We start from the raw sequence: 19754 nt of genomic DNA, 5'->3' as shown, positions 1-19754 counted from the left end.
ATAAACCAGTAAAGCGTTACGGATAGATAAATAATGCAAGGAGATTTGATACCAGGTGCCTAAAATGATTGCTGTTATGTGAAGTCCTACGATAAGAGATTGAAGAAAAAGTTGAAGTATAGGGTAAGAGCCCACAAGGTTCCTGACTAAGGTGGCGGCATCTCAAGGGTTCATTTTCAGTGGACCATCCGAGTCCAATCACGCTGTCGCCTAAAGATATTATGTGGGTCTCCCAGGCGGACTTGCCTAGCGGCGAAAGCAAAAAAAAAAAAAATTACATGGTCAGCGCGTCCGAGCTGGTTCTCTTAAAACTTCACACATCCTCCATTCATCTCTCCCTTTCCCATTCATCATCTCATCCTTCGGGCGCGCACTCCTTCTTCATCAAACAGAAGGCTAATCTCGTAACTTCGAGATATTATATAGCGCATCCCACGTTTCTCTTTATTTTAATACTCCCCCTTTCCCCCTCCCTAGACGGGTCCATTCCAAGCGGCTTCGTCTTATCTCTCTTCACCTGAAATAATGTCTGGCTACGACGGCGGATACAGCGGCGGCGGTGGCCGCGGAGGAGGTGGCTACGGCGGTGGTGGTTATGGCCGTGATCGCGGCGACCGTGGTGGTGACCGAGGTGGTGACCGCAATGGTTACGGCGGCGGTGGCTACGGAGGGTGAGTCGACTTTTCTTTGTGGTTTCAGCCTAGAGGCGCGGTCGCTTCCTCAACGACAACGCGCCTAACCATCAACACATGCGTTTCTAACCTAACATTTTATCGTATTTTGCTAACACAAAACACAGACGAGGTAACGGATACGGTAACGGAAATGGTTACAGCGGCGGAGGTGGCGGTGGTTTCGGCGGAGGAGGTTTCGGAGGCGGCTATGGAGGAGGTGCCGGCGGTGACCGTATGGGTGCCCTCGGTGCTGGCCTCAAGAACCAGGAGTGGGGTACGTGTTTCGCTCGTCATGTCGTTGTTTTCGCCTACTAACGTTCATCTAGATGTCAACACCCTCCCCAAGTTCGAGAAGTCTTTCTACAAGGAACACCCCGATGTCTCAAGCCGATCTGACGCTGATGTGGAAGCCTTCCGCCGCAAGCACCAGATGACCATCGCTGGCAAGGATGTTCCCAGACCCGTCGAGACTTTCGATGAGGCTGGCTTCCCCAGATATGTTATGGATGAGGTCAAGGCCCAGGGCTTTCCTGCCCCTACTGCCATTCAGTCTCAGGGCTGGCCCATGGCCCTTTCCGGTCGCGATGTCGTTGGTATTGCTGAGACAGGCTCCGGAAAGACTCTTACGTATTGTCTCCCCTCCATTGTCCACATCAACGCCCAGCCTCTCCTTGCTCCCGGCGACGGCCCTATCGTCCTCGTCCTTGCCCCTACTCGTGAGCTTGCTGTTCAGATTCAAGAAGAGATGAAGAAGTTCGGCCGATCTTCTCGCATCCGAAACACTTGTGTTTACGGTGGTGTCCCTAAGGGTCCTCAGATTCGCGATCTCTCTCGAGGAGTCGAGGTCTGCATTGCCACTCCTGGCCGCTTGATTGACATGCTTGAGGCTGGTAAGACTAACTTGCGTCGTGTCACTTACCTCGTTCTGGACGAGGCTGATCGCATGCTTGACATGGGTTTCGAGCCCCAGATTCGCAAGATTATTGGCCAGATTCGACCTGACCGACAGACTCTGATGTGGTCTGCTACTTGGCCCAAGGAGGTCCGCGCTCTGGCTTCCGACTTCCTTCAGGATTTCATCCAGGTCAACATTGGTTCCATGGAACTTGCTGCCAACCACCGTATCACACAGATTGTCGAGGTTGTCACAGACATGGAGAAGCGTGACCGCATGATCAAGCACCTTGAGAAGGTTATGGAGAACAAGGAGAACAAGATCCTCATCTTTGTCGGCACAAAGCGAATTGCTGACGAGATCACTCGATTCCTCCGCCAGGATGGATGGCCCGCGCTCTGTAAGTCTAATCCACCCTCACACATTACTATTACAGAACAGCTACTAATATATGCTAGCCATTCACGGTGACAAGCAGCAGAACGAGCGTGATTGGGTGCTTGACCAGTTCAAGACCGGAAAGTCCCCCATCATGGTGGCTACTGACGTGGCCTCGCGTGGTATCGGTATGTATCATCATCCCCCCTCCCTCATGGCAACTTCCAGCGACAGCACTTGCTGTACTTTACTCTCGTGTTTAGGGGCTCTCTTGACTGTGCGAATCTGCCTGATAATTATCGTGTCCAATTGGTTCTCAACCAACGGGGTCTTGATCCGTTGTGTAGCCTTTACTTTGCTATACTCACGTGTGTTCACTCTTGTACCGTTCTCGCTCCCGTGGTACGAGTGTGGAGTTGGCATATTATTGCCTTTGATCAAGCTGCTGGCCAAGGTTCTCTTGTTCCCAGGACCCTGTGACCCGCATACTCCAGGATGGCATTTTGACGCACTTTCTATTGCCCCATCTCCGCCAGGAGTGAAGTACAGATGGCCTGCCAATATGCTTAGCCATTCACCTTCATCTTCCGTGCTGGAACGTTGCTATACAAACCCCTGCTTCGCCTGCTAACCATTCTTGCTAAAGATGTGCGCAACATCACTCATGTGTTGAACTACGACTACCCCAACAACTCGGAGGACTACATTCACAGAATTGGTCGTACCGGCCGTGCCGGTGCCAACGGTACCGCTATCACCCTTTTCACTACTGATAGTGAGTATCCTTCAGCTTTATCGTCTTCGTACATACTAACGATCTTCTCAGACCAGAAGCAGGCCCGTGATCTTGTCAATGTTCTCCAGGAGGCCAAGCAGCAGATTGACCCTCGCCTTGCTGAGATGACTCGATATGGTGGCGGTGGTGGTCGCGGCTACGGTGGATGGGGACGTGGTCGCGGCGGTGGTAGAGGTGGGTATCGCCGACGCTGAAGCAGCTAGATACCTATCGAGCTGACTGGACCTCAAGCCAACGCCAACAACCAGCCCATCGGCAACCGTAACCGTCGATGGTAAGAGGTTTATTCATATTGGGCTATTACCCTCTCATGATACGGATCAGGTGGCCTCACATCACGGCTCCTCGGATTCCCAAAAGTATATGACACCCAAGGCGTTTGTTTGTTAGAGATAGGTGATTCGATTAGACTTGACTCGTCATGCGAGTCTGGATTTCTGGTTTGATTGCGGATCGATTTGGTCACGCACTTTATATGGCATTTCCTCGCTTTCTGTTTTATGTTATTCGAAATAATGGCTTTAGATTGGGATGATGATATCGTGTCGAGCGGTATGGAAAACGCTCACAGGTGGAGATAAGGGGAAATATCCCGCCTTTATTGGAGGCCTCGCGTTCTGGAGGTCGATGACAATATTGTCAAGAGTCGAGCTGTATGTCCAATAGACAATTGTAGTTCACTCAATTAACATGACTCACTTTATGTCGATAGTATATTTGAATGCATGTTATGTTGTCTTGCGACTAGGCGCCTACATAAAAATATTGGCCACATGGAAGTATTAGAGAGGAAAATTCCAAGGTTACTGCCACATACATCTTCCACGTATGTCATGATCTGCTTCTTGATTTGTCTTCTGACGATGTCTGTTGCTCCTCCGCCCGTGTATCCTTGCAGTCCCCCCCCGTTAGTCAAACGTAAGAGTTGGTTTCTATGTCTATCCAAACTCGGGGTCTCATGAGTACGATGATTGCGATGGCCAGAACGAGACACACAAGTTCTAGTCGAAATCGGTTGTATTTTCAGTGTCAAAGATCATTCTTAATGCTCTTTGAGGTCTGTGTCTTGTTGTCTGAAGGTAGTGAGGATGACTGCCTTGTGCTTTGGGACCGTGACTGTCCTCTTGCGGACATTTGTACGCCAGCAGGCTTCCTTGGTTCCTCGAGACGCTGGCAGCATTGATAGAGAGCTGGACATTGAATGCTTTGTCGAGTTAGTTGACTGTCACCTTGGCTTGTGTGCACATGCCCATCTGTGCAGACTCGCCTACGCGTTCGTGTCAGCCCTTCAACACTTTGAGCCATCAAAGTGTCTGTATGACTGTCTATCCAGAGCTTAGCGATAACTCATGAACTCTGTAGCAATACGGCACGGCTATTCAAACTTCTTCCCTGATGCTTTGACTCAATCGTCGACATTGCGGCATATCATCCCACTTTACTCTGGCATTGGTCCATCACCCCTTTACAGATAGATATACCTACTCCTCAACGTACGCTTGATGATAAGGCCTTAATTATTGGCCTTAAAGAATGCAAGCAATTCTGTCGTCATCAATCTCACGTAAGAATTATTGAGTTCTTCTTGTGCAAAAGCGCCATGAGCAAGATTCGTGGACACTCCCCGTTATGCCCTGTTGACCCGGTCAACCCAGCACCCAGGTCTCTAAATGCGTTCTTTCTAGGTTCTATATCATTAACTTGTTGCTATGTGATACTCTCTAAGCGGCCATTCTGGACCGTCAGGATCATCCGTTTTCAAGCCGTCTTCTGTCTGGACCTGGCACTGGCTGTGCCTTGTTACAAATTGCATAGCGACATGAAAAACTCATTTCGTGTTATGGCGCTGAATGATCCTGCCGCAGGAACATGGACATAGCATTAATTGGTGTATCGATCTAGTCTGCTAGTGTCATTGCTGAGCATGTGTTTGATAAGTAGGACTCTTCTGCGGATGGTGGTACAGCAAAGAGAGCCTTGGTTGCATACCTACTAATTGATCAGCTTCTGGCTCGTCTTTGATTTACCTCCTCTTCTCCGCTCTTCTCCGTGACTGTCGGCCATGGGCTCAAGATTTGAACTGACGTCTGGTTGTCCGTCTTTCATAGGTTCTTGACGAGTTCCTTTCGGTCAAGCCATTCAAGCCCTGACATCATATCTTGGTGAGCCGGATTTGATTGATTTCCATTTCAAGCTGCTGCCAGGCTAGATCTGCTCCTGGATCCGGGTAAGTCATCGGATTGGTTGCTTCCGGCGAAGACTTACCGCCGGTGCGTCCGTCCACGTAAGATCTGACCGGCCACAGCAACATCATGAACGGAAACCTGGCGGCGTACGTGTTTCGTTGAGCAGTCGACCGATCATCAGGAGATGGTAGCCGGCTCTTCTGTCTTAGCCAAGACTTGGGGAAGCCCTGAAATTGAATAGCTTCAGTAGCTTGGAGTGCCTGGTGAGACAAGCTTTTCAACACCAACGGCCGGTCGTGATCCGCCCATAGCGCCGGATGTGTATGCCACATCAAGGAATAGCGTCTGGTCGATCATTATCAACAATATGCAAGACATGATCTGTCTTTGGGCTAAGATTTGCTCTGTGTCTACTCCATACTGATATGCAGAAAACATTTGTGCCCAACCCAATATCTCAAGATTCCCCTTTATCGCTATGTTGCCGACTATGACAAGCCAACCACATATCAAATTCTCACGAATGGCAAAACCATATAGCACATTCATGTATATACGTAGCCCAAATTACGAGACAAAGCTGCAGCAATTTGTCAGGTTGCGCTCACCACCAAGTGAATAGGGCAGCCATTCAAACTGACGACCGTAGCACTCGATCGATGAGGAGTATAAGAAAAATACACTCTCATAACTCACTACAGGGTAGCGAATGAGAAGTAACCATGGAGATCAACATCAATAGACCCGCGCCTTGCCCCTGACCAGGAATTGGGCACTACTCAGGTTGAATATCAAGGCTGATGGTGATGCGGTGCGGATAGACACGAGCCCATCCTGAGAACCATGCTATGTAATCTCGATTGAAATTCTCCAGTGACGCACATGGAATCTCGAGATTGAATGTCACTGCCTCGATGGGCAAGACGGAAACAATAGCGGCATCTGGGATAGTCTGTCGGCGCGATAGTTATGACATGGCATGGCACGACACGACACGGCACGACACGACACACGACGCGGCGTACCAGACCGAGTCAGTCATGGCTGACCAAGACGGTTTCGGCGCCTTCTAATGGGAAACGCCCCAAACCTTTGTAAAGTTCCAGAACAGCCCGACTTGACTTCTGCTCTTCTACTGACTCTCAGACACGACGCCAAGTTTCGGATCCATTCCCCCAACTTGTCCATGATGCCCGAAGTCATTTGCACGCATGTCAGCCTCTCTGGCAGTGATTGAGGCAACTCAGGTGGACCGTGTTTGCCATGATGGGGACATTAGCTTGAGCTCAAAAATCCCACCGAGAATATTCGGCGACGGGTGTAGGCGTACGGATGCGAGCCCAACGCTTTATGAGAGAATAGCAAAAGAGAAATAAACGTATGGGCATGCTTTTGCCAACACCAGCACCTAACTTAGAATCTACACGGACAAAAACGATAAGAGGTCCGTTGGAGAGGCTCAGAAGCTGTTCAGTTTCCACTACCTGCAGGGATAGCGAGAAACAACAGCCACGGCTGGACGACAAGGCGCAGGGGGCCCACAAACCAAAGGCTGAATAGTGAGCGAGAGTGTGCGGATCGGCCAAGAGACAGACTCCCAGGATAGAGTAAGTGAGCGAGAGTCTGACTCCAAGTGCCTCCTCACCCGTCCCGTATGTAGATGCACACCAGGAATGAAGGCAAGAGCCTGGAGTCCGGCGTGGCTCCGGGACCAATACCATTCATTCACAGCACGCCTTATGCCTATGGCGTGGCATTTCCCAGAGGCTTGGTGCTCGACATTGATTGAGCAATGCGCCTCCGGCCCCCCCCTGTGTCTATCCCTTGGTCCTGGTCCCGTCCAAGCTTTCTCCAGACACGACAGGGACTGATGATTGATGATTCTATGTAGCTAAAGATTCAGCCCAGACCACTGCGCAATCAGTGTCAATATCGCGTCGTGCTGTGCTCGCTCAACTCTATGTATGCTCAGCTCCAGCCCAGGTATGCACGGCATAGCGTAATGTTTGTTTGTATTCGTATCATTCTGTCACATTTTGCTTGATTTGATACTCCAAGATTGTGACATCTGACACTTCCTCTTTGTCGCTTGCCGCGGCGAACCCCCCAGACAGAAACACATCTGTCGGTGTGTTTGCTCGTCGTTATTGTGTGGTACGGAGTAGACGCATACGACTTCCCCTTTCCGCTCAGAGTTCCGCTGGCAATCATCGACCCATGGGAGTGAAACCCCCTCCCTCCTTTTGACAATCCTCAGATAGCCCTGCTTCAGCATACAGTCATGGGAAACATCATGCATGTCACGGTCAATGACCAAATATCCGTTCTCCCGACTGTGTCTCTTTTAGTTGACGCACGCCCATATCTAGCAGAGTTTCTTGACTCAACGGTAATGCAGTTTGCTACGTCACTGTCCTCAGACCCAGAAAGGCGTACATATTATCTTCGAATGTTAGCAAATTGGGTGTTTGATGATGCAACAGCACACAACGACAAGGCGGAAAAGAAACCAGCCGCCAAGTCCATGTGCGAGCCGCGATAGCCAGGGCAACTTTGCCTGGCCCTGCCGATGAGAACCATCACGGGGACGCTAGAAAGGACCTCCTAGGTCTCCCTGTTGCTGCGATGCATGGGTGCAAGGTATGAGGTAGGATCCACACTTTGAAAGCGAGGCCCCATGCTGTTGGGACCGAACTCTTTCTGTATCCAGTCTCACACTCACAGTACTGTACAGTGCCGTATGGTATTTGCCCAGCATACCCCATCATTATCCTCTCAACATTGTGTCTTTCCGAGCGCGATATTCCACGCATGGCTGACTGGCAGAATTGCTGGAAACGTGCAATGAATCGCAAGCTCGATAATTACGTCGGTGGCGGACTCTCTTGCCGGATGGACGCTGCCGTATGGACGCTGCCGTCGGCAACACGTTTTCTTGCAGCGAATCTCATTTCCCTGTCACGGAACCTGTCTAAACCTTGAATGTCAATATCGCAAGGAACCGTGTCAGGATGGGCTCTTGTTAATGTAGCATGGTTCGGAAGTCCGTTTGTTCATAGCGCTCCGCCAGTGAGGTTGATTGATTGATTGACGATGCCCTCAACTTCTGCCACTCGGTCAGATAGATCTCGGCGTCTCGGTAAAAGCTCCGCCAGTGAGGTTGGGGATATGTTCAGCCTGACCCGTGCCGTGTTATTTCACTAAATAGCCGCACGAGAAATCTTAACCACCAGCCTCCAGACGAAGTTGAGTAATCGGAGGCGGCTGGACCACGATAGCCTGTCAGTTCTGTTAGCCGCGTGGCTGGGCATCTTCAGCACCAGATCTTAGCAGGGGCTGTGAGTTAATCCAATGCCAACCTATCGTAGTTAGGGGCGAAGCAATATCCAGGAACGTGCGAAGGACCCCAACAAGCCTGTTTCCAGCAAACATAGGCGCCTTTCTGTTTTTAGGGAGACTGAATACGACAAATTCTCCAGACCAGCTCTGCCAGCCTAGAGAGCAGCATCAACTGTGTGCCGTTTCTTTCAGCAACACATCCGTCCATGTTTCATGATGTGAAGCCACATAACTTTCGTGGCGTATGAGAAGGGACAAATTGTTGACATGCCGAGCATCGAGTCAGCTTTGCGCCAAAGAGATGACAGAGAGAACCCTGATAATCACCTTTCTGCTGATTCCTGCCCCTACCGATTGCAAGGAACTGTCAAATCTCTGAATAGCTGGATTCAGAACATCTTCCTTTAGCAACAGGCTTTGATAGTGGGCCAACGATATTGAATTGCCAGCCTCCAGGTCTGTGCTAACACGCTAGGGCAATTTACGGAGAAGAAGTCTCAATTCCACTTGTGCACCAGGCCCAATTCGATGCGCGCTAATGAGCTGAATTGAAGGGCTCTATGAATGCCCACCGCTCTGTAGATCGCTAGCGCCGCTCAGCCCACCAAGATCTGAGTGTCCTCGCGGTGTGGTGGGCCTTCATCAATCATCCAGAAGAAGTGAGATTGGCCCGCAGATCAGTAACATGACTGGTCATCTCGAAAATGTCTTCCTCGTACAGACGTACCATCGGCGAACAGTCGTGAAGCCCGAAGGTGCCAGTTCAAACAAAGTTAACCGGTGCTGTCTCTTCCGCTGCCCGAATTTGTTTGACGTTGCACATGACAAGCCGCCGGCGTGCGGGAGATTCCCAGGACTACGGGAAGCTGAGATCGTGGTTGACCGGCTTCTAACTAGCCCAGGTTTGCTGGGAATCAAAGACACCGTCAACATAGACTAGGCAGACTGCCGTCCACCTTCACACTGGATGGCTTGCCGTAGCCTCACACGTTCCTGGATATGCAAGTGACATCCGCCATCTCGTGAGGACCGGGTGGTCAATGATCTACTTGGTCACTGGAACTTAGGGGCCTCAAAACAGCGCTACTGACTGGCTGTTAAAGGTCTCGCTGCTTGTTTCCTACCCTTGATTCAATAGTGGATAGAGCCCGGCTGGCTCTGTTTCCGAGATATCGGTATCTGTGCGATACTTGGGCACTGTGACCATAATACGATCAATCTGATGGTATCAGTGATTCGGCAACCGTCCATAATCATGAAACAAAAATGAGGGATTGTGCGTAATCGCGTTTGTCAAGGTGGCCTTGGACTAGATCATTACAGTAAATTGTTAGCGAGCAGTCCAAGTGTATCAAGCAACTGGTTCTGTGCCCCTTGTCCAACATCTGCCCCATCTGATAAGATGTATCTGCAGCTGGAAGGGTGACAATTAGGCATTGAATTACCATCTGAGAATGTCCTGTGCACAGTTGGCGATGCACGCCATCTCAGGCTCATAGGACCAATTGTCGTGATGTCTCCTTAAGTGATATCAGATAAAGTCATGAACAGGATATGGCTGGATCGGAAAGAAACCTTGTATTTGGATATATTGTTGCATGTGAGCTTCCCCTTCTGGGCAATCTCTTCGCTGAAGACTGCGACTCATCATCGACACTGATCGATTCATTCATGGGCCTGCTCAGCCAACGGGGATGAATGAGTTTGTCTTTCGATTGACACAAACTCATTTTCCATTCAGATTGACTTCAGTGCTGGGCGGGGACACCAAAGCCGGCAAACCGTCCGTTGATATCCACACACCTGCGATCCAAAGATGTCGGCGACGGCTTATCCCATTCTAAGTTAGTATGAAGCCACTAAATCAACAAGATTTCCAGTGGGCTGGTATCGTCGTTGGACTGTTTGAATCTTCTTTCAAACTCGTCGGTCAATGGAAATCTTCAAGCTCGATCTCGAATTGTTTTTGTTGCGTCTTGTGATAGTGCAAACGGGGCAGACCAATGACAGGGGTCATTCACCGCCTTGATACTGTGCATGTTTCCAAGAAATACATGCGCATGTGGGCCATAGTTGACGAGAGCGACGAGCTTTGAATATCTTTCTTGGCCAGCCTTCGTACAGCGGTACTCAACCCTAGCATGCTGTCGGTCTAGGCAACTGCTCCCCTGCAGAAACTGGCAAAGTGTGCATCAATGGGGTCCTCTGTCCCATTTGCGTGGACCCATGTTCAAGGGTAATGTCGCAAAAGAAATCCAGCATGCTTGCTTTATCATATTTGTCTGCAAGCTCGCCCTGCGTAACAATTAGACGTTCGGATGAATGCATCTAATCGAAGGCGGTCAGGAAGGGAACCCAGGAGGGGTTGCATCCACGAAGCATCAAAACTGAGAGACGAATGTGCCTCTGAACCCCACCTGAAATCATGATTTGCTGGTGCGAACAGACGAACTTCGTTGCTTCATGCCGGTAGTCAGACGTAGGCCAGCAAGTTTACCAGTAACTCCAGTTCCCCGCAACTTGGGACAAAACACTAAAGGCTCCAAAAATCACCCTAACCAAGTACGAGACTTGTCTCCTGGACTGCGGACAAAAACGCGGTTGGAAAGCGAGTCAGGGCTGAGGAAGCAATTCTGTCACTACATGACAGGGGAGTTAGGACACACTTAGGTTGCCCTCCATGTGCGGGCGCGTGAACTGGCGCCCAAGTGACCCGACCACACCATTGGCATTCCAGTCCCCCCACACGGCGATCTCGGACACGATGATTTGATATGTTGGGGGAATTGGCAGTCAATAGACCCTGAGCCTCAGTAGAATAATCAGCTTCTAGCCAAGTTCTTGGGTGAAGGCCCCTGAGAGATGAACGACTAATAACAGGTGTGATCAGGAAGCAGCTTAGACAGCGTGCTCAGGTGGTTATGCACCTATGCCAAGAAGGAAATGAGAAGCTGTTCCGCCTGCATACAGGCGCACGGACAAATTTGCTCAGGTTGACGTCGGCCCTGATGGTGAAGGTGTGGGTGTCCCTCCTGGCACAGTGCTTCAGATGGAAACCAGAGACCCTCGACGTTACAAAGCCTAGCCCCCAATAAAAACGCCGACCAACGGTGGTGGGACGACTCCTCTACCTCCTGTCGCGAAAGAGCTATAATTCGTGAGAGTCGCACAGGGGCCCAGCCACCCAAGCACAAGTGCTAGAATCGGCATGGGTTGCGCATCAGTGGATACTCCACGTGAGCATCAGTTGAGACTGTCTCGTAGGTTCAGTGGAAACACAGAACCAAGTCAACACGTGGAGCGTTCTTAAATGTTTCCATTTGGGTTGTGCAACAGTGATGGTGCCATTCGGTCCAAAATAGTGGCAGGCCAATTTGTGCGAATTGGAACTTGAGCTGTATCATAGCTATCAATATCGACGATATGAGAACTTGGATCAACGGAGGGCCATAGACAACGATACCACGGCAGCTTTCATGAAAAACTTCCCCTGCTTGACTGGGGCAAGAGTTGGGGCTCAGACCCAGTCGCTTGGTTGGGCGATGTTCGACTGCCATTGGCCCAATGAACGAAGCGTCTGCATACATATGTGTTGTCAGACACCGTATTGATGCATCACGGTGTGGTGCGGCAGAAGTGACAATCCTGCTGCTGTTCTTGGTTGCGGAGGCATTGAGCCTTGAGTCGTATTGGCTCCCTAAGACTTGGAGTTTTGTTTCGGATGAATTGTTAGCAGGTTAGCTGAAGTACCTGGCTAATGAAGTAAGGTAATCCACTTATTGGCTTAGAGAGGCACCAGCCAGCTAGGCCTACTGTGCCTCTTTGGGGCATTTAGGCCCTTTTAGTTCCTCCCAGATGCTCGGGTCGCTTAGGATCTTGTTTAACTAGACCCTGGATTTTCTCGGACAGATCATTCGACTAGAAATGTGCCAAAGCTGCCAGGATGTCAAGAATGTGTGGTTAGATCGCCCACAAATAAAGAAGCCAAGAAGCGGCTCCTGTTTGCAATACTGTGCAAGGCTGTGTGCAAAGAGAAACAATCTGAAAACTGACAAGGCTGAAACAGGCAGATATATGGCATCTTTTTTGCTTGGATACCTGATCAGTATTTCTTAAAGAGATAAAACAGGAACTTAGATGTCGTGGTCGTAGAGAGTGTGGAGAGGAAACCCAGTTGAGATTTTGGAGATCCCGTCTGGAGGTACCTACCCTACCTTCCTTCTCCTCCCGATTTTGATTCCATTAGTGTCAAACAGGCAGCCCCTAAGTACCTAGCATATAAAATCTTTGTGGAAAGGTCATAGACTCGAATTTCTAGCAGACTGACAGCCAATCGAAGAATTCACAATTTTCCGAGCTAACCTACTACCTAGGTAAGGTACCTATAGGACGGAGTGCCTTAAGCACATAAGATAGAGAGAAGATCCAATCAGCTCTCGATCCAAAGTTGCTGCTGCTTTTATCTATGGACGGAATCATATAGCGATAAAAAAAAAGGACTGACAATACAGAATTACACTTTTTATTTAGCTTCCAGTAATGATTTCTCTCTTTGAAATATCTTCCGCCAGTCTATGAATTCTGATTGGCGCCTCTACAATAGTATTCACCACGTGCATTACTCTGTAGGTATATGGGCACAAGGAAACTCAGTGCGTTCTGAGCGAGCCCTTGGAGTTTCTTATCTGTTGCTTTGAATTACACATATGCAGTCAAAAATAAAAAGAGTGAGAGGTGATCTAGCGACGTGTCCGTCCGCCTGACTGATGCCAAATTTCTCGGTTACTCTCCTTCATCTTGTGTTGCCTTTCAGCACAACCTTCGTCCTTCCTGAGCGACAACTTACCAGTCAAATTGGACCAACTCTCCGTACGCCAATCCGACAATCTATCACGCGCCCTACCTGTTTCTGATACGTACAAGGTGCCGAGGACGCATCTTTTCCCTGTCCCTGCCTGTTACAGTATCAGCCACAATGCCATGACATACTATACCTGAGGTACAGAGCGAGTGGAATAATGACCAAGGCGACTCTTGCAATAAAGTCAACTGGATGATAGCCACTGTGCGCGATGACGGCGCTGTTCTGATACCGTTTCATCCCTTCCCCAACGCGCCAGCCAAATCATAGCGCCCACCGGTCCCAGAAACCAAGTAAACGCATTCTAGGGCTGAACTAAACATTATGGACCAGAGCCACTACCTTACATTTAACTATCGCTATCCCCTGAAGCTGAACCCAACTCGAAAATGGCGGATACGGAAACCTTAGCCCGATCAACGGCGCCGGCATCCAAACATTTGCTAGAGGATGATGGCCTGCACGTCAGGGACTTGTCGATTCCACATCGACCAACTATCCCACGTTGGCACGTCACAAACAAGCTCGCTATCATCGCATCGCGTGTGTTGCGCAGCGAAATTGTCGTTACACAACCGTGTCGCGGAGAATATTTCTGATCCATCCCTGAGCTTGGCTTGCGCTCGACTGTAACTAGTGTGTGCTGGGAACCACGACGCTGGGCTCAATCACACCCGTTGGGGTATCGCCGCCACGTTCTTCGGCCTAGACTCAACGGCACATGCCCCGTACGCGTACGATACGAATACTCTGTCTTGATTGCTTGTAAAAGTCTCGGTGTCGACCTTGAGTCAGTTGAGGTCACAAGAGGATTCTGCAATCTCTCCCTCCATCGGCCGTGGCAATCCGCGTGCCCGGTAACCCCCATTGATTCTCTTTGATCGATGACCTCTTTCGCCCATTGGCACCTTGTCCTATCCGTAACTTATTGCTAACCCCTCTTTGGACTTAATTAGCCAAGCCCCGAGCTGCATTCAACACCAGCATCCTGGACGCCTCTTTCTGTGGTTCAATCACAGCCACGTCGACCTTGATTGGATCAGTGGAAAAGGCCGCAGATCTACGGCGTACCTTTGCACAGTACGTACAGTATTCGAGTGAAGGAGGTTCCGTCCAAGGATGATGGAGGGTAGGCAAGGGTGGACATTCCTTTGGGCCCTTGGATCCTGTACGGGGTTGTCCTCTGAGTGGACCTTGGTTACCAGAGCGCAGGGCACGCGGTGACTACCCATGCCATTCATGTTCTCTCCCCCTGGTCAACCTCACCATCATGCTGGCTTCGTGATGGCCTTCAACAGCAGGGCAGAGCTCGCGTTACAATCGTGCCTCCCAGAGGTTGTGGCTTTCCGGCCGCAGACAGCGCGCTCAGCCTGGATAATCTGACAAGGCATGATCAATACCAAAGCGTACAATGGACCCCTTCAATGGAAGACGGGCAAGAAGAACAATCATGACCAAATTCGCCGATTCTCTTCTACACACACTCCGTCACCAAATTTGCAAGTCATCATCCTGCGTGTGTGATTGCACCCAAACAGGGGGGGCATATTGATGAGCAGAGCAAAGACCACCTCCCATTCCCAGCCAGCAGGACAGGCGCAGATTCCAGGACACACACAGTAAGGTCAGTAGCTAAGGTACATTAGCTACCATGACAGGGGACAGGGATCTCCCGTTCCTCTGGCTCAGCATGCTATGCTGTTTGATGCGTTGCTTCTTTCCAGCAGCACGGGGGTGCATTTCTCAATTGGATTTTTATTATTGGTAAGGTTCATATTACAAATTCGTCAAGAGAAGAGCCAAAAAAAAAATTCAATTCCAGGAAGCGTTTCTCCCCTTCCCTTTCTCTAACCTACCCAAAGCCCCAAACTCGGCAGCAAATTCCTCTCCGCACGCCATACGAATTCGAGCTCTACCTCAACCTTCCATAAGGTCTCCCCTGAAAAGACGCTTAGTCTTTCTCGTAATTACTCGCCGCTTTCGCTCAAAGCCCAACGAGTCAGCGGCTCCCGGCACCGGCGACGTGGGGACTCTTCGGCAGAGCGATCGACCTCAAGCTAGCAGATTTCTTGCCTGTGAGCCAAGTCTAGCCCTTCTGGTCTAGCTGGCCCAGTCTAGGCCATCCACACTCAATCGCACTACGACGGAAATACCCCAACTTGGGATTCATTTGCTGTGCTTTTGCTACTGTACAGTAATCGACAAAAATTGCACACGCAAAACTCGCACGCCCCTCTCATTCGAACAAACACACGCTATCCACCAAGGTCGATAAGCGCAGGATCCCACTGCCACTGCCCTGGGTTAAGCTGTGCTCGAGTGTGTTGGCTAGACCATCCCATCCCATTCTGCTGGCTCGCTCGCTCTCCCTCCTGTGCGGTACGTTACCGACTGTTTCGCGTCGACCCGTTGCACTTCGGCATCTTCCAGCCTAGCAAACAAGTCAGACCAGTCCAGTTCGACTGTCATCCAAACCTCGACGCGCATACCTACATACATACAACTCATACATACGTTCGTTACGCAGCTTGACGGCTGGTCCCACCGATAGCAACATTTTTTTGCCCCCAGGCTGAGGAGGGTACGTTGTCAATCACACTCCATCATTCATTTCTGGCCTTGGGACCTCACAAAAATAATTCGGTCCCGCAGCTCTTCGAGTTCTCCGCCATCATTACAGAAGGCTTCTTGCGTAGATGTACGTGTAATAGCATAGAAGCACCCCCCCACCCCTGCAAGGCCTTGAGTCGCTCAGAAAGACGAGAGTCAGTGTATCGTGGGAAGATACACTTTGGCACACCCTCTTAGACGCTAGGCCCTCTTTGCTTCTGGACTCTCGGCAGGGCCACCGCACCAGGCCGATTCCAACATCGCACTATATTAGTGCGTCGCTCCCCAAGAACTACGGGCGACTTAGCCCGACCTCTCTGTGATCGAGGAAAAGCGAACTATCCTTGCCCTAGGCTCCATTCCCCCATCTCTATCTCCCCTCCCCAGCAAGATCCGCGCTCAAGGACTCGGCCTAGGAGCTCGCATCACACACTTAACCATAAACCAACCTTCGGTCTTGCAAACGGCGCTACTACTGCCGCCGCCAACAACATATACTGCCGCGCCGCCGCAAGTCTGGTTGCAAGCGCTTCAGCCATATTGCACTTCTTCCCCTGCTACTGGCAAACACCAACTTGACGCGGGTCTGAGCTAAAAACCTCGCCGGCCATTTCTTTATCATCAGCCCCGTGGAGCTGTAGCATGTCTCTGGTGCCAACACAGCAACCTCATACTTTTGTTGACAACCACGCATCGTTGCATTCTGCCTCCAATATCGCGAAACTTGGTTCCGAGGCGACCCTTGACACGCTCCTCAGCTCTCCCAACTCTATGGAACGAAGTGCTACGGAGTACTCGCAGTCAGGTTTGCCTTCGCCCTATCCAAGCAACTTCGGCGACACCAATTCTGAAGGTTCGAGGGCAGATCACGCATCTGCTGCGCAATATCCTGTCAAGCAGGAAGTCAACTATTCGACCTCAGCCACTCCTACCTCCGAGTACGGTGTCTATCCTCAGTCAGCCCGATCAGGATCTTTCCCAGAGCACGTCCAGCGTTCATACCATCCTGCCAGCAGCACCAGCACTGGAGGTATGGCGCAACAACAGAACAGTCCGTCAATGCCCCAGCAGGATGGGCGTAGCCATCAGACCCATCCGGTCAAATCTGACAACGATGTTCCTATAGATCCGTCCATCGCCGCGCCGAGCCCAACTTACGCTTCGTATGGGCAGCATTCCCCCTACGCGCCTAACCCAGACATGACACACAGTTACTCTCACCCAGGTGGCGGCATGTATGCGCAACCTCGACCAGACTGGGCTGGTTACCCTCAGCACGGTGGTACGCCTTTGACCCCCGGCCATCCAGTTTACGCGCAAAACCCGGCCTCGGCGCCACCTCAAGCACGACCAAACCAGGTATGTTAGGACTTTTGCAGATACTTTCAAGAGTGAACTGGACTGAGGAGAGTGCAATCCGCACACGTTGAAGATGTGAGAAACGTGTTGATTGTTCCAATTTTGGTTCAGCTTTATGAATTGCCTGCTGCTTGAGATATGAGCATTACTAACTTTCTCAGGTTTACTCCTTCGTTCCCATTCCAGGTGCGCAACAGCACAAACGACCTCGGCGACGATACGAGGAGATTGAGCGCATGTACAAGTGTGGATGGAATGGCTGTGAAAAAGCCTATGGTACACTGAACCACTTGAACGCTCACGTTACGATGCAGTCTCACGGACAGAAGCGAACACCCGAAGGTAAGCTGCTCACGATTGCGCAGATTTGTTTCCTGACGAGCAAATGTGCCTAACAAATGATGATAGAATTCAAGGAGATTCGCAAGGAGTGGAAGCAGAGGAAGAAGGAAGAAGAAGCCAACCGAAAGGCCGATGAGGAGCGAGCACGCCAGGCTCAGGCTGCCGCTGCCGCTCAGAATGGAGGTGGCGATCCTCAAGGTCCCGATGGCACTCCTACCTCATCCTATCCTGGTCGAACAGTTCAGCTGCCTCCCATCGGATACCAGCCTGCCCAGTACCCGCCACCACCTTCTGGTGTTCCTCAGCAGCCTCTCCCTGATTATAACAACCATATATATCCGAATTATCAACCTCACTCGCCTTACGCGCAGCCCAGTCAGGGCATTCCTTACCAATGTATGTCGCATAGGTAGAGGGTGACTTAGTGGACGAACTAACCAGGCTTAGCAAACGGTGGTCAACCCCCAAGCCATTAAGACGGATGGTCAAGCAAGGATCAAGGTACTAGAGGAGGAAACTCACCAAAAGTCAGAAAGAAGATTGATACCCGCTGTATTATATTGGAACCATTGCTGTGCTTCTGAGATGTCATTAGCTTGATCTGATGCCACCTTCAGAGAGTATGGCCGATTTGGAGGGGAAGAAACGGAATCAACGTTTTCTCGGCCCGGTAATTACTCCTCTACTTCGACTCGCATAGCCCATTGGCTGGTCCCCGGACTTTCATTGGGTTTCCTGCATATCCTTTCAGCTATTGGACCCTTTCTTCTTGGTTTCATTTCTTGGAGTTATACGTATATGCCCTCAAGAAGATCTTGAGTCAAGGAGTTGCCAAATTCTTTTCATCATCGTCAGGTTCTGGTCAGGGGTAGGTGGTCCTGGAGGTTTGGCGCGTTTATTTGCATTTACGACGATCTGTTATGTTTGGGGGGCCTGTGCAACCCAATTACTGCAATTTGTTGGCGGCACAGGAGGGCATGGCCACCATTTGCTTTCGCATATGTGTGGACAATGTTGTGATTGAAGACATGTTTTTTATGCGACGCTTACTTATTAAACTTGTCATACGGGCCAATCAGGGGGGTACGAATAGATGCATCGACAGTATATGATGACCACAGGCGCGTAACTTTCATTCTGTGAAATGAGTACAACTTTTAAGCCACAAGTTTTGAAAAGATCTTCAACTCGAATTTGCTCCGTGAACAATGATATTGTCATTTTGAGTCTGGAAAGATTAAAAATGCGGAACAAGGAGTAAACTTGTGATGATAAAATATTTATACTTCAGTCCTCAAAACGACTTCAGAATGCGACAAAGACTTAGTGAACCGGTCTGTCGGGTCACAAGTCAGCCCTATCTCTTTTCAAAAGAGGCAAAACCGATCAAGACACATGGGAATGATGCTCAAACCTGGTTAAGCGTGTGTGGCGTGCCGCGGTAGGGTTGTGTTGCACATAATACATACTGCAGATGGGGGTGGTCGAGTTGTGTTGCTGTGTTACAGACGCTAATCTACGCGGATAGTCCCAAGTCCAAGTCAAGGGTGTGAATAACAAAAGAGCCCAAAGGCAAGGATTGTAGATTGGGTGATGGTGGTGATGGGCAAGGCAGAGGGTAGAGAAGGGAAAGGTCGGGTAACACAAGACATGGAAGCGCCTGACGTACATGTGTAGTGCACGTTAGCTTATTAACAAGGAGGGAGAAGAGATGGAAGTGGTCTGATCATGTCTCTCGGCTTTAGGCAACGCCAAGTGGAGGGGCCAAAAGCGATATATCCAGCAGATCTATAGATTGGCGAGAGGCCAGTGTGTGGTGTGTGCGTATGCGTATGCGTAGGCATGCGTAGGTATGTACGTATGCGGTTGGTGTTGATGGCCCCGACAGCCCAGTGGACTAGATAGATACACGAGAGGATCTACAGCTGGGATCCATGTGAGGAAAGGGGAACGAAATGTGAGAAGTTATGGGTGAAGTTGTATTCTACGGCGCTGCTCGAGGTCCATGCATCTACTGCGCATATACAATATGGATACAAATACTGGATAGAGTTTCATGATATAGACAAGGGTTATAATGTAACTCGAGTCAGGAGAGAATTACTCAATAAATGCCACTGAGCGAGAGCCAATGAGTCAGTCCTCTTCACGAAGCACTATTCTGCAATGCACCTGGACACGATGCTCACAGCCTTATAAACCACCGCCGTTGAATGCAGATAAGCTACCCGTGGGTGCTGTAACGTCTCATCGAGAAAGGGGACTAAAGTACTAAACAAGGGGGGCGTGTACAGGATCGCGTGCGAAAAGAAAA

The 19754-nt window shown here is 50.2% G+C and overlaps 2 protein-coding genes across 2 annotated transcripts; both read left to right on the top strand.

The window, feature by feature from the left end:
- Positions 1-525: 525 nt before the first annotated feature.
- Positions 526-2937, top strand: FPRO_13260 (putative RNA helicase dbp2 (DEAD box protein); the record flags this gene model as incomplete). The annotated part of the gene is made up of 6 exons (XM_031222694.1): positions 526-671; positions 800-948; positions 1001-1969; positions 2028-2135; positions 2594-2722; positions 2774-2937. The coding sequence occupies 6 exons, from the start codon at positions 526-528 to the stop codon at positions 2935-2937; spliced, it is 1665 nt and encodes a 554-aa protein (XP_031088127.1).
- A 13444-nt stretch (positions 2938-16381) lies between these two features.
- Positions 16382-17916, top strand: FPRO_13259 (uncharacterized protein; the record flags this gene model as incomplete). The annotated part of the gene is made up of 5 exons (XM_031222693.1): positions 16382-16790; positions 16866-17098; positions 17260-17440; positions 17507-17836; positions 17888-17916. The coding sequence occupies 5 exons, from the start codon at positions 16382-16384 to the stop codon at positions 17914-17916; spliced, it is 1182 nt and encodes a 393-aa protein (XP_031088126.1).
- Positions 17917-19754: the final 1838 nt, after the last annotated feature.

This window comes from Fusarium proliferatum (assembly GCF_900067095.1).
Source record: "Fusarium proliferatum ET1 genome assembly, contig: FPRO_scaffold012, whole genome shotgun sequence".
In the NCBI taxonomy this organism is placed as follows: Eukaryota; Fungi; Ascomycota; class Sordariomycetes; order Hypocreales; family Nectriaceae; genus Fusarium; species Fusarium proliferatum.
Note: the sequence above shows the minus strand (reverse complement) of the source record. Positions and strands in the feature narration are given on the sequence as shown.